Consider the following 12,310-nt stretch of genomic DNA (forward strand, 5'->3'; position numbering starts at 1 on the left):
TTCTCAGTTTAACTGGACTTTTATTTAGACATAGAGCACAGCATACATTTAATTTCCTGAAGAATACCACAAATAATGGAAACATTCCTGTGTTCTAATGCATAATGTATTTGAAAAATCAAGGAAAAAAAGTTGTTGACCCCAGTATAGAAATAAAGCTCAGCAATGGGCATTATTATATATATATATATATATATATATATATATATATATATATATATATATATATATATATATTATAAGACCATATTTAATTGTAGTTTAATTTGTTTGTAACTGCATGTTCATTTGAGTACTAAAGAGTAGAATCTGAATAAGCAAATAAGTATATAGTCCATTTTGTCATCAAGGAAGTGGAGGAAAAAAAAATTCCAATTCACCACAAAATCAACAAAAAAAGATAGGAGCGAGTAAAAGGCAAGCACCTTTTAAACAATGTAATAATAAAATCATATTTTGTTGCATAAAATCAAACATGCTTTTGTAGCTGTTTTGAAGATGAATTTATTGGTTCTTTCCCGACACCATTACACCAAACTCCTGGATGGTTAATTGTTTGTTCATGTACTGCTGAAGCTGATGATTTGTGATATGCCCGAGACTCAAAGCATCATCAATGGAGAATTTTTTCCCTGATTTTCTATCATGGAGAACAGATGATTCTCCCTTGGGGCCCTTGACTGTGATCTCCTCCCAGTCACACTCCTGGCTTTGCAAATTGACAAACATCTTCCAGTCAATCAGCCCCAGTTTAAAGGCCTCCTCTGGTCGCATTTCTTTCCCTGTGTCCGGGTCAATAACAACAATAGACCTTCGCAGATGGCTCTCTCTCTGTTCTCTCTTCATTCTAACAACTGACAGATTTTTTTGTAGCCTAGCAATCTCCTCATCCTTTTTGATGGTGATGCCTCTGAGCTCTGCAAGTTCTCTCTGCAGTGAGTCAAGCCTCAACTCCATGTTCTTTCCATCCTCTCTTGGTGCAGACTCAGTGATAAGCTGAGTCTCTTTGCTAGTGATCTCAATCTCAGAACGAAGCTTGCGAATTTCATTCTGCAGTCTTTGGTTTTCGTGCTGCAAGCGATTACTCTCTTCTCGGATGTAGTCCAGCTCCTTACTTGACTTGCTGTTGGAAAATTCCATCTCAGAAAGCCTAGAAGTGATAGTTATCGACTCTTGGTCGAGGTCTCTCTTTCTCCTCTTCTCCTCTTCCAGAGTCCTCTTTAGATTCTCAATTTCAAGCTCAGCCTCTGGATCCTTCTCCACCTGGACCTTCTCAGTGCGAACAATTCTTTCTTTCACATCCATCTTCTCCAAGGTGACCTGCTGCTGGATCAGCGCATTCAGTTCTTTCTCAAGCAAGATGCGTTTATGCCTCTCTTCATCCAGCTGAAGTTTGAGAATAGAGTGTTCCTTCTCTTGTTGAGGATCCTGCTGCAGGACTACCTTTTGTTTGACAGTCACCTTCTCACGATTTTCTTTGTCTCGCATCTCCAGCTCAGTAAGTCTGACCCGAAGCCTCTGGATCTCCAATTCAGCTTCACGTCTTGCCCTACGTTCACGCTCAAGTTCCTCCAGCTGCATGTCCAAGTCGGCCTTCAGTCTCTGCAGTTGATAGAGTTCTGCTTTCAGAGTATCCTTCTGTCTCTGCTCATTGTTAATGTTTTGTACGAAGGTTTCACACTCTGATCGGAGCAGGGAATCCTCTTCCATCTTGACAACTTCCTGCTGAACAAACCTCTCACGGACCTGAGAGAGGTCTATCTTCCTTATTCTGATCTTTTCCTCTTGGGATGATTTTTCTCTCTCAAGCTCGAGACGTTTCGACTGTTCATCAGCCAGTTTTCTTTTAAGGATTTCAACCTCCTCTTTAGTTTTTGGATCCTCTCTATACTGCAGCACTTCATTGACAACCTCTTTAGTCTGGACTTGAGGTTTCATATCTTTCCATCTTTGAATTTCATCATTAAGTTGGCGGATCTCCATCTCAGATTTCTCAGTCTGGTGAGTTTTGTCAACAATTTCATTGCGAAGTCTCTCAAGTTCTCTTTCAGTCTGTGGATCTGTCTTGTACTTGATAACCTCTTTGATGATCTCCCTGACCTCCACGAGAGGTCCCCGGTTCTTGAGCATGGTCAGCTCATCCTGCAGAGACCTAAGGTGCAGTTCTGCATCTTTATAGCGTCTCTGCTGCTCGACAAGTTCAAGTCGGAGATTGGCCACCTCATTCTCAGCTTTGGGGTCAGGGCGGACAATTTCCCGCATCTTCTCTTGGATCACAACCTTGGACTTCTCCTCCTCTAGACTAGCAATTTTTCTTTGGAGGTCATTTTTTTCTCGCTGGGATGATCTCCGTTTGGTTTTCTCATCTTCATATTGGCTCCTCAGATTTTCTACCTCCCTTTCCAGAACAACATCTTTCTCTACTTTAAGAACCTCCTTAATGGAAATCTTCTCCTCAGCCATTGATTTCTCCTTCTCCAGCCTACGGAGCTTCTCTTGGAGGAATTTCAATTCATCCTCTAATTGCTTCCTTCCGTCAGTTTCTTTTTGCTTCCTGTTTAAGATAACTCTATATTCTGTTTCAAGTTGGGGGTCATTTTGTACTTTTATTACTTCCTCTTCTTTAATAACTTCTTGCTCTTTATTCTTTTCTTCAGCCAGGATTGTCACCTGCTTTTGTATCTGAATGAGCTCATTGTCTTTAATCAACTTCAGCCTTCTGAGCTCATCCAACTCATCCCGAAGCTTGCGCATCTCCTCCTCCTGACCACGGTCTCTTTCAATTCGGAGAACCTCTTTCACCATGTATTGCTGTGCCCCTTCTTTGACCTCGGTCTCAAGACCACGCAGCTTCAATTTTAGTACCTCAAGGTCATTCTCCAGAACATGGGTAATACGACGTTCCTCTGAAAGCTTCTGCTGAACCTTGTACAGTTCCTCATCGAGCTGAGGATCTGGAACCTTTTTGATTAGCTCCTTCTTGACAATAGTATCTTGAGGCTTCTGTCCTTCTAGGACATATATGTCAGTCTGGATTAGCTCAGTTTCTTTGTCTAACTGCTCTCTCCTCTGAATCTCATCTTGCAACTGCTTCCTAATTCTCCAAAGCTCCCCTCCTGGGGCACCAGCATTGACTGATTGGACATTTGTAGACTGGATCAAAGGGATATCTGGTTGCTAAAGAAGAAAGTGTACAGTAATAATGTAATTTATGGTAATTATCTTTATGGTTCAGTGTAATGCAGAAACTCACCTGGTTGAGGAGGCTATGGGTGAACTCGAGATTTTGAAGTCTTTGCTTGTTCAGAGCATTCACCTCAGTATATTTGGCCTCAATAGCAGCTTCCTGAGAAGGGACAAATAAAATGTCGTAGGAAGAGATACGTGTGAGGTCTTTTTTTCTTTCACAGACAGATGCTTACATCACGTGTGTATTTGAATGAATGGGATAGTGCGAGACACTACAAACAAATGAGATGTCGTTGTACTGATACACACTATTATTTTTCAATCAGTAATTTGCCATCTGACTCTGTGGACCTTTATTCAACTTTTACACACATCTACTTGGACTTGATCGGCTAACTTCAGTGAATGGATGGATATGCGAGTGAAGATTCATTATTTGTAGTAGTTTTTTAAAAAGTAGATTTGCACAGGTATTAAATTATTTTGTTTGTGTTATATAAATTACATGTGTGTTTAAGTCTTGGAGGGAAAATAAAACAAAAACCTACTCGACTTGTGCCTCTGAATTAGTGTTAACATTTTGTCATGGCTAAAGTCTGTTTAGGCAAACTCTTCTTTCGCATTATTAGGAAGTGTGAAATGCAAGCAATGGTGTAAATGGCAAATGGAGTGCACTTCTGTAGTGTGTGCCCAAAGCACTTTACAGAGGCTCACGTTTAAAAAATTACGCACACATTCATACACCTATGGGCGGCTGCTGCCATGCAAGGCGCTGCCAGGCCCACTGGGAGCAATTTGTGGTTCAGTGCCTTGCCCAAGGACACTTCAACAGCAGACAGCTGGAGCTGGGATTCCAAACGGTCGTCACTTTACGACCCCCTTTACCGACCGAGCCACAGCTGCCCCGGTGTGTTGGAGTAGTTTCTATATGAATCAAAGATAGACAAGCTTGGACATTTCAACATTTCAGGTTTTCCTTTAATTGCTTTAATTTCTACTGTGAGAATAGCTTAATGGGCTAAATCGATATGAAAAATGTTAACTGTGGAAAATTAGCATTTTGTCTACTTCTACAACTACTTAAATCCTCTTGCAGCTTCTAATTTAAGTGTCTTTATCCGATAACAGGGCTGGGAGAAGCTTCTGCTTTTCTATTAATTCCAGTCCTTATAAAATGAAAGCTGTTACATAAAAATAAAAATAAAAGAGATGGCACACTCATATTTTAAAAAGAACAAGTCAGCACTATTTTTGAGTACAATGAAGGTAGAAATTCTCTATATAATCCAGTCTACCATAATGGTCCTAATGAAATCAATGTCGTAAAATGATAAATTACCATATCTCAACTGACATTGGGCAAGAGTCAATGTAAATCCTGGACAGATCAATGCATGTTCTGTCAAAGAGACTACATTTCATCACACTTAACTATTTTTGAGGCATTGTGTTATTAGTCAATGGTGACAAAGTTTTCAGACTTTTTTTTCCCAGTACAGACAGGTAGAGAAATTGTGTTATGTTTTTTTTTTTGCATTCACTGGTTACTTTAAAGTACCTGCCCCTTTCAATAAACTAGTCTGGTCTTTCCCAACCTTTGCTGAGCCAGGGCACTCATTTTCCATTTGTCAAATGTCATGGCACACCACCAACAAAAATGTCACAAAAAGTATGAAAACTGAAATAATAATCCTGTCTCAATGTGCTCACAAACTGACTGACTCCGTGCAAAACCTGGGCCTGTCCAATTGGACACAAAGCTCCTATACTTGCAGGAAGAAAGGACATATTGGTTTGTATGTATGGTAACACATGCGTAAACCGTTTTTTGCAAATGTTGGCATCTTATGGAAAATCATTTAATTCTTCCGCCTGTAACAATATGTCAGTGGCATCGATTAGAGGAACAAAGATACATTTGTAATGACTGAATAATAATTTTTGGACAAATTAAGTGAAATTGGATACTTTCCGGAAGCACACTAGGGTGCCATGGCTTGTTGGGAATCAGTGTTCAAACAACCAAGCATAAGGTTACTGTTTGATTGCATTGACACAAACGTTGGCAACGTGCCCCACCTCTGCTTTGACTGCCAGTGCAGATGATTCCATTCGGCTCCGCTTGTACGTCTGAGGTACAAGTCCATCATCAAGGTCCAGTATGGATCTGAACTTCTCAGTTTCAGTCTCATAGTCCTACAAAGGTCCATTGGTAAGATTCAAACCATTACCATACTATTTTTTATTTGTATAACCTATGACTGGTGTGGAAAAAACTCTCTTACTTTGACAGCTTGTTGGTAAAATCGACCATTTTTGGAGAGATTGTTCATGTCGGATTCCTTCCTTGCAATATCAGAGAGCAAGTTCTGCAGACAAGGGAGTAGATTAATAAATCATGCCTTTGCCTATTGTAACCTTGCACCATAGTGAACGATAGTTTAGCATAGCCAGATTCAGCTGCACATTGCGCTCACCCTCTGATTTTTCAGTTTTGTCTCCAGTTGCTTTATGTCATCAGTTTCAGAGGGCTCATAGTTTGGGATACGAGAAAGCCAGTTGTTCATGTTGCTATAATCATTGCGATAATTATTGTAGGACATCTTAGCCCTCTGCAAACTTTGGGCCCTGTGACATAGTGTAAAGGGAAGCATTAAAAGTGATAGTCATAGGTTGGATTTTGTCTTGCTCATGAGAACACTCTGACCTGGTATCGATCTGATTGTTCAGGATGTTGAAGCGCTTGTTTAGCTTCTGGACGTCAGATTCCTGCCTCTCGATGTCAGGGCAATGCTCTTGGAATTTGATTGCCATTTGGTCAGAGCTGTTTTTGGCCGAACGCAGGTTCTGCTCAGTCTCATTGATCACTGCCCTCTTGGACCTTAGGTCTGAGGCAATATCCTGTCAGTGTAGACAGGGAGACAATAGTTGCGAAGACGATTAGCTTCAGAAACGAAAAATACACAGACATGAATCTTTGTTGGGAAGTGAAGAGATACATTTTAGAATCTTAATAGCAAAAAGGAGGAGAGAACCACACACTTTGTTCTTGATGAATGTTAAGAATGTGATATTGTTCGCAGGATGTTCTCAAGCAAAAATAATCCCACTAACAGTGGAGCATGCAATATTTGAAATCTATACATCCGTTGTAAAAAGTACCCTATTTATTTTGTATATTTGTATATTCTTTTATAGGTTTCACTATAATTCATTGTCTTGTGTGCTACAATCATTTTTTGTCTGTTTTCCAAAAACATTTGCAAATTGTAATTGTTATTTCCTGTACTTGATGGCACATTACTTTTTGGATGCTATTTGTTTGTTTTGCTATTGGTTTACTTAGCCAATTCCTTTCGAACACAAAATCATCTGCAAGTTATTTACAGTATGTGTATAAGGTACAGTACGCTCTTTGACACGCACATAACCAGACAAGATTATGCAACTTTGTTTCTTGTAACGGTCTTCTACAGTATGTCCGAGGGTATATATCTGTCTAGTACAATGGAAGGTTAATCTTACTGCAAGCTCGCGCTGAATTTTCTCCAATGAGGATATGTCAGAGGGAGCAACATCCTCCCTGGCCAGCCTGTTCTCATAGCTGGACAGTAAAGTCTTTCCATTTTGAAGTGAAGCCTCCAGCTGGTTGGAATTCTTCATTCTAAAGAAAGCAGGATTTAATTGTGAGTGTAGTGAAATTTAAACTGACTTGAAGAGGATTGGAAAGAACAGAAGCATATCAACAATACTGCTTTTAGATGAGGTAGAGAAATAATCAAGTGTTGAATAAACGAGTGTCATACTTTTCCTGAGAACACTGAAGAAGCTGTTCTATGTAGTTGTACTTCTTGTTGACTTCATCTGCTTTATTGTGAAGGTGAGGAGCACTGGCACATTTCGGGTTGGAGACCAAAAAGTTCTTTGCTTCTTGCACTTTGGCGGTCTTTTCTGGTTCAATTCTATGGACTGCAATGTCAATATCCTGGAGAAAAATGCATGAGTTGGTGAGTTTAAACCTGCATGAATCATGTATGCATGCTCTTGAGGTAGAATGGATAATAGCAATTAAGTACCCTCATATCCTGCAGGCGGTCCCCACTATCCTGCAGTGACTTCTTCAGCTCCAGTGGTGGGCGCAGTCGAGCTTGAACGGCCCGCTCTTGTTTGTCCAGGTCACTGGCAACCTTATCTAGTCCAGCCATCATCTGGCGGCACTGTTGCTCCTGCTTGTCTGATCACACAAAATTACAACCCAATCTGTTCATGATCATTTTGGGTGTCATTTTCACTGATGTAGAACTGAATTGCATCATACAATAAAGCCGACTCTAAATGTACGCAATACTTTAGATGATGAAACATGCTAAATAAGTGTTGACTTTACCTGCACCACCACTGGATTTTTTCAGCTCATCAAAGCGTCTCAGCAGTGCTGCTTTGCTGTCTCCCATCTTCTGCTTAAGCGAATTTTGCTGTCCGGCCAGGCTGTGAGCACACAACAGCTTACAGATTCATATCGTCATTCCAGGATATACTATGAATTTGCAAAAAATATACCAACTCACTTGTCAGCGATCGCCACTGCCTCAGTGTCTGTGGGGGGGATAATGAAACTGATTGCTGGAGCAGATACTTTTTGTCCAGCTGCGTCCTTCACGTCCCACTTGGTTCCATTGTTGCGGAGCAGAGTGTATCTGCTACCACGCAGAATTTGCCCCTGCACCCATCCAGAAGGTACAATATCTCAGTGTCATGGAATCCAAAGAAGTTATATTCAAGTGGCAACAAAAAAAATATATGGCTCTGACACTCCAATTAAGAGAAAAATTGACAAAAGAGAGACAAATTATTTTTTATTGGACGATAAAAATATGTCAGAGATATTATATAATAAATAAATAAATAAATAAATATTTCAGCCACCATGAAAGATTTGCTAGAAAAAGGCAACTGTGTCCAAGCACTAAGATCGGGAAGAGAACTAAAATATATCATGTCAAAAATAGCTGTGTATTGAGTTTCAAGAGTACCACAATACAAGTACTGTACACACAATCAGTGGCCCATCCCGTTTGTTCTATGCGGAGTGGCTTTTCATCTCGAGGGCAACCAAGATACCTATTAATGTGGTCTGCTGAATTTGAAGCCACAAGTAAAGAGACCTGACAAAACTTTACTTGTTAGGCCTTCACAAGAACAATTTCAGTACCTCATCTGAGTCGAAATCGCAGAGAGACTCAACAGGCAGAAGCTTTTGAGGGGTTTCCCGTCTGTACTTCAGAGGTAAAACTTGCAGGCCACGTTTCTGAAGAGACTTGACCCGTTCATCGAAGTGGTCCATAGCCTTGGTTTGGTCCTATAGAGGCAGTGTAGAAAGTTGAGAAAATGCTGGTAATGGTTGATCAGTCTAACAAGAAAAGCTTACATCCATCTCTCTGATCAGACTCTCCATCTGGTACACATCCTTAAACTCAGGGTTGTACTTCTGTTTGATATCCATGTCCAGTCGCTTCAACAGGTCCTGGGTGTCACGTGCCTCCTTGTGATACTACACACACACACACACACACACACACACACACACACACTGTTCTATTACAAAGTGTTTCCCAATTAACTGTGTGTGTGTGTACCCAACCCAGTTTAAACCCGTGTAAGTGTTTATATTTTATCAGTGTCTAACCTTGTGGTACTCGTCCATGTGTTTCAGATGATTTTCCTCACAGATGAGCAGATTCAGGTACTCCTTCCAGTCAGCATGCACGGCCTCCATATGAGCCTTGGAAAGAGTGTATGTAATTATTTATGATATGTGAAACAAATTGAAATAATTAAGTAGGTAAATAAATAAAACGTAACGTTCATATGAAAAGCACTGATAGTGTAGTGGTACATTCGGCTGACTTCCGTGCATGCCGTGTGGGTTCAGTTTCCACTCAGTGACGGTGTGAATATGACTGTGAATGGTTCTCTGTCTCTATATGCGCCCAGTGATTGACTGGCAAGCAATCCAGGGTGTAGTTTGCCTTTGGCCCGATGTCAGTTGGGATAGGCTTCAGCTCTATGCGACCTTGAACAGGATAAGCGGTATATAAAAAAAGAAATGGATGGATGATGGGCTGTGTGAAACTGAAATACCGATCATTAGAATTAATAATTAAATCGGAATATTGATCGTTTTGAACAAGTGAAGAGTAACTAACCTATTGAGATCCTGTCTAAATGATGAAAGTGGTCAATTGTGAGCGCTTAATGTGTGTGATTTTGAAGAAAGTCATGAAAAATTGTCTGAAACAAAACTGTCATTATTTTGGCATTTAAAGTTGAAAGTTTTTTAGAAAACATAAATAATTGTTTCACACTTACATTCACACCTACTGACATTTTAGAGTCTCCAATTAATTTACCATGCACGATTTTGGAATGTGGTGGGAGAAAACCCACCCATGCATGGGGAGAACATGCAAACTCCACAGAGGAAGGCTGGATTTGAACCCGGTACCTTAAAACAGTGAGGCGGATGTGCGTGTTCACCAGTCGGCCAGTGTGCCGCCCTGTACAGTGTGTATTTGTGAAAATAAATATTTTTATTTTTATTATGGCCTTTTATGTCCCACGTCATCTCACTGACTTTGTACATACAAGCTTAGTATTAGTATAGTATAGTATACTATAGTATAGTATTATATTGATGGCAATTATAATGATAATGATAATAATAATACTCATCATCATAATAATAATGTACACGATCAATGTAATATATGGTAACCTTTTTATTATTATCATTGCCTTAGCTCATTGCCTTAGCGACAATGAGGCGTGTGGTGTCTATTTGTACTTTAACATACCAAATATGTTTTAAAAAGAACTACATATACAATCGTGTATATGTGAACTTATCCCCAGAGAACACAGATCATTTAAGGAATACCTCAATAACGTTCGACCCTGGATGCTTTGAAGCAATCAACTTTTCTCCATCTTCATTGAGCTTGGTGATGGTCCCCTCCTTGGACTCCAAACATTTGCTGATGAAGGTCTGTTTGGACAAGAGTGATGCTGAGTATTTCAATTGAACTATACATGTTTTGCTTCTATTAGTGTACGGTACAGGCTCTGTAAATGTAATAAAGCATCCCATAATTTCTCGTGTATAATGTAATTTTTTTATCCCACAAAAAAATTGTCAAAAGTCAATAGTGCGCATTATACATAAGTATAGAGGAAAATCGAAAACAACTTTAACATTTTATAAATATATGCCACCATCTAGAGGTTATGAAAAAGTTGGACACTTTCTTTCCAAAATGCCACAGCCACCAACTGGTTATGAAAAAGGTGTCGCGTGCACTTTCATTCCAATATGACAGGGGTACGTATGACTGCATATATATGTACAGTTGTGCTCATAAGTACACATACATAACCTGGCAGAATTTGTGAAATAATGTTATTTTTAAATATGAGTGATGACTGAACAACAATCATCATTAATTTCTTTATGGTTATGTTTTGTTTCATGATAATGCTTTTCTGCAATGCTTGACCGTTTAATTTGAATCACATTAAAATAAAATGTGCTTTGCCTGGCGCTTCATGTTTTCTTTAAAGAATTGTACCCATCTTTCAAATTCTGCCTGCATAATCAAACATATGAGGACAACTGTTTTTTTTTCTTATTTACTAAGTAAAAGTAGGGTTTTGAATTTTAAAATAAGAGAAAGTAAATAAAGAAAGTATTACGTGTTCAAATAAAGTGGTTCACTTCAGAATAAAAAAAAAGCTAACAAAATACAGATAATACAACTGTACTTCGTTTTGATCATATGGGTAGAAGCAAAATCATGCATTGTAAAAATGCAATATACATAGGTAGAGGGTTTTCCAGAATTTGGAGGTCAACTTTGGGGGTGCGTATTATACATGGGTGCGCATTATACATGAGAAATTATGGTACATTTATTCATATACTGTCATTTGTTTTTGAAGGGGATCTAGATAGATGCTCGGAGTGGGAAACCACACAAAATTCTCACAATTATATATAAAGTGTTTATAGTGTGTACCTCATACTGCCTCTGGCGGGCAGGGTAATCTAGGTTGCCATCACTCCAGTCATAGTTGATTCTCTCCTCAGCCTGCTGGTCCATCCAGTAAAGCTCATTGGTGCAGCGCTGCATGTAGTCACGCAGGCTCCGCAAGTGGTGCTGGCGATCGCTGGAAAGGGCCTAGGGAGGGTGAGGAAAAAAAAAAAAAAAAATCAGTTTTCTTGCACTCAAACTTTGGGTAGTTCATGTACTAAATTAAAGACAGCTAGCAATTTATAGAGTTACACACTGTATGTATCATGTACCTGTGCTATTTTATTCAATGATTAAGATTACATTCACTCTGTGATGATATACAGTGGATACAGAATGTATTCAGAAATTACACTTTACACTTATATTTTTCACTCTTTTTTATATTGCAGCCATTTGCTAAAATCATTTAAGTTTATTTTTTTGCCTCATTAATGTACACACAGTACCCCATGTTGACAGAAAAAATGGAATTGTTGAAATGTTTGCAGATTTATTAAAAAAGAAAAACTGAAATATCACACAGCCACAAATATTCAGACCCTTTGCTTTGACACTCATTTAACTCGGGTGCTGTCCATTTCTTCTGATCATCCTTGAAATGGTTCTACACCTTCATTGGAGTCCAGCTGTGTTTGATTATACTGATTGGACTTGATTAGTAAAGCCACACAGCCGTCTATATAAGACCTTACAGCTCACAGTGCATGTCAGAGCAAATGAGAATCATGAAGTCAAAGGAACTGCCTGAAGAGCTCAGAGACAGAATTGTGGCAAGGCACAGATTTGGCCAAGGTTACAAAAAAAATTCTGCTGAACTTACAGTTCCTAAGAGGACAGTGGCCTCCATAATCCTTAAATGGAAGACGTTTGGGACAACCAGAACCCTTCCTAGAGCTGGCCGTCCGGCCAAACTGAGCAATCGGGGGAGAAGAATATGTGAGAGAGGTCAAGAAGAACCCAAAGATCACTGTGGCTGAGCTCCAGAGATGCAGTCGGGAGATGGGAGAAAGTTCAACCGTCACTGTAGCCCT

At 39.5% G+C, this 12,310-nt stretch overlaps 1 protein-coding gene across 1 annotated transcript in view; it reads right to left on the bottom strand.

Moving 5' to 3' along the window:
* Positions 1 to 12,310, bottom strand: part of ppl (periplakin) — a 20,334-nt gene continuing 8,024 nt past the window's right edge. Inside the window, exons 7-22 of the mRNA XM_061749620.1 lie at positions 11,262 to 11,423; positions 10,127 to 10,234; positions 8,876 to 8,971; positions 8,618 to 8,740; positions 8,402 to 8,548; positions 7,758 to 7,909; positions 7,577 to 7,677; positions 7,266 to 7,423; positions 6,996 to 7,174; positions 6,715 to 6,853; positions 5,897 to 6,090; positions 5,667 to 5,817; positions 5,475 to 5,558; positions 5,269 to 5,385; positions 3,254 to 3,346; positions 1 to 3,177 (exon numbers count right to left, since the gene is read on the bottom strand). Coding sequence (XP_061605604.1) covers positions 505 to 3,177; positions 3,254 to 3,346; positions 5,269 to 5,385; positions 5,475 to 5,558; positions 5,667 to 5,817; positions 5,897 to 6,090; positions 6,715 to 6,853; positions 6,996 to 7,174; positions 7,266 to 7,423; positions 7,577 to 7,677; positions 7,758 to 7,909; positions 8,402 to 8,548; positions 8,618 to 8,740; positions 8,876 to 8,971; positions 10,127 to 10,234; positions 11,262 to 11,423 — 4,677 coding nt within the window. The 3' untranslated portion in view covers positions 1 to 504. The remainder of the gene's footprint in view (positions 3,178 to 3,253; positions 3,347 to 5,268; positions 5,386 to 5,474; positions 5,559 to 5,666; positions 5,818 to 5,896; positions 6,091 to 6,714; positions 6,854 to 6,995; positions 7,175 to 7,265; positions 7,424 to 7,576; positions 7,678 to 7,757; positions 7,910 to 8,401; positions 8,549 to 8,617; positions 8,741 to 8,875; positions 8,972 to 10,126; positions 10,235 to 11,261; positions 11,424 to 12,310) is intronic.

Source organism: Phyllopteryx taeniolatus, chromosome 16 (genome assembly GCF_024500385.1).
Source record: "Phyllopteryx taeniolatus isolate TA_2022b chromosome 16, UOR_Ptae_1.2, whole genome shotgun sequence".
In the NCBI taxonomy this organism is placed as follows: Eukaryota; Metazoa; Chordata; class Actinopteri; order Syngnathiformes; family Syngnathidae; genus Phyllopteryx; species Phyllopteryx taeniolatus.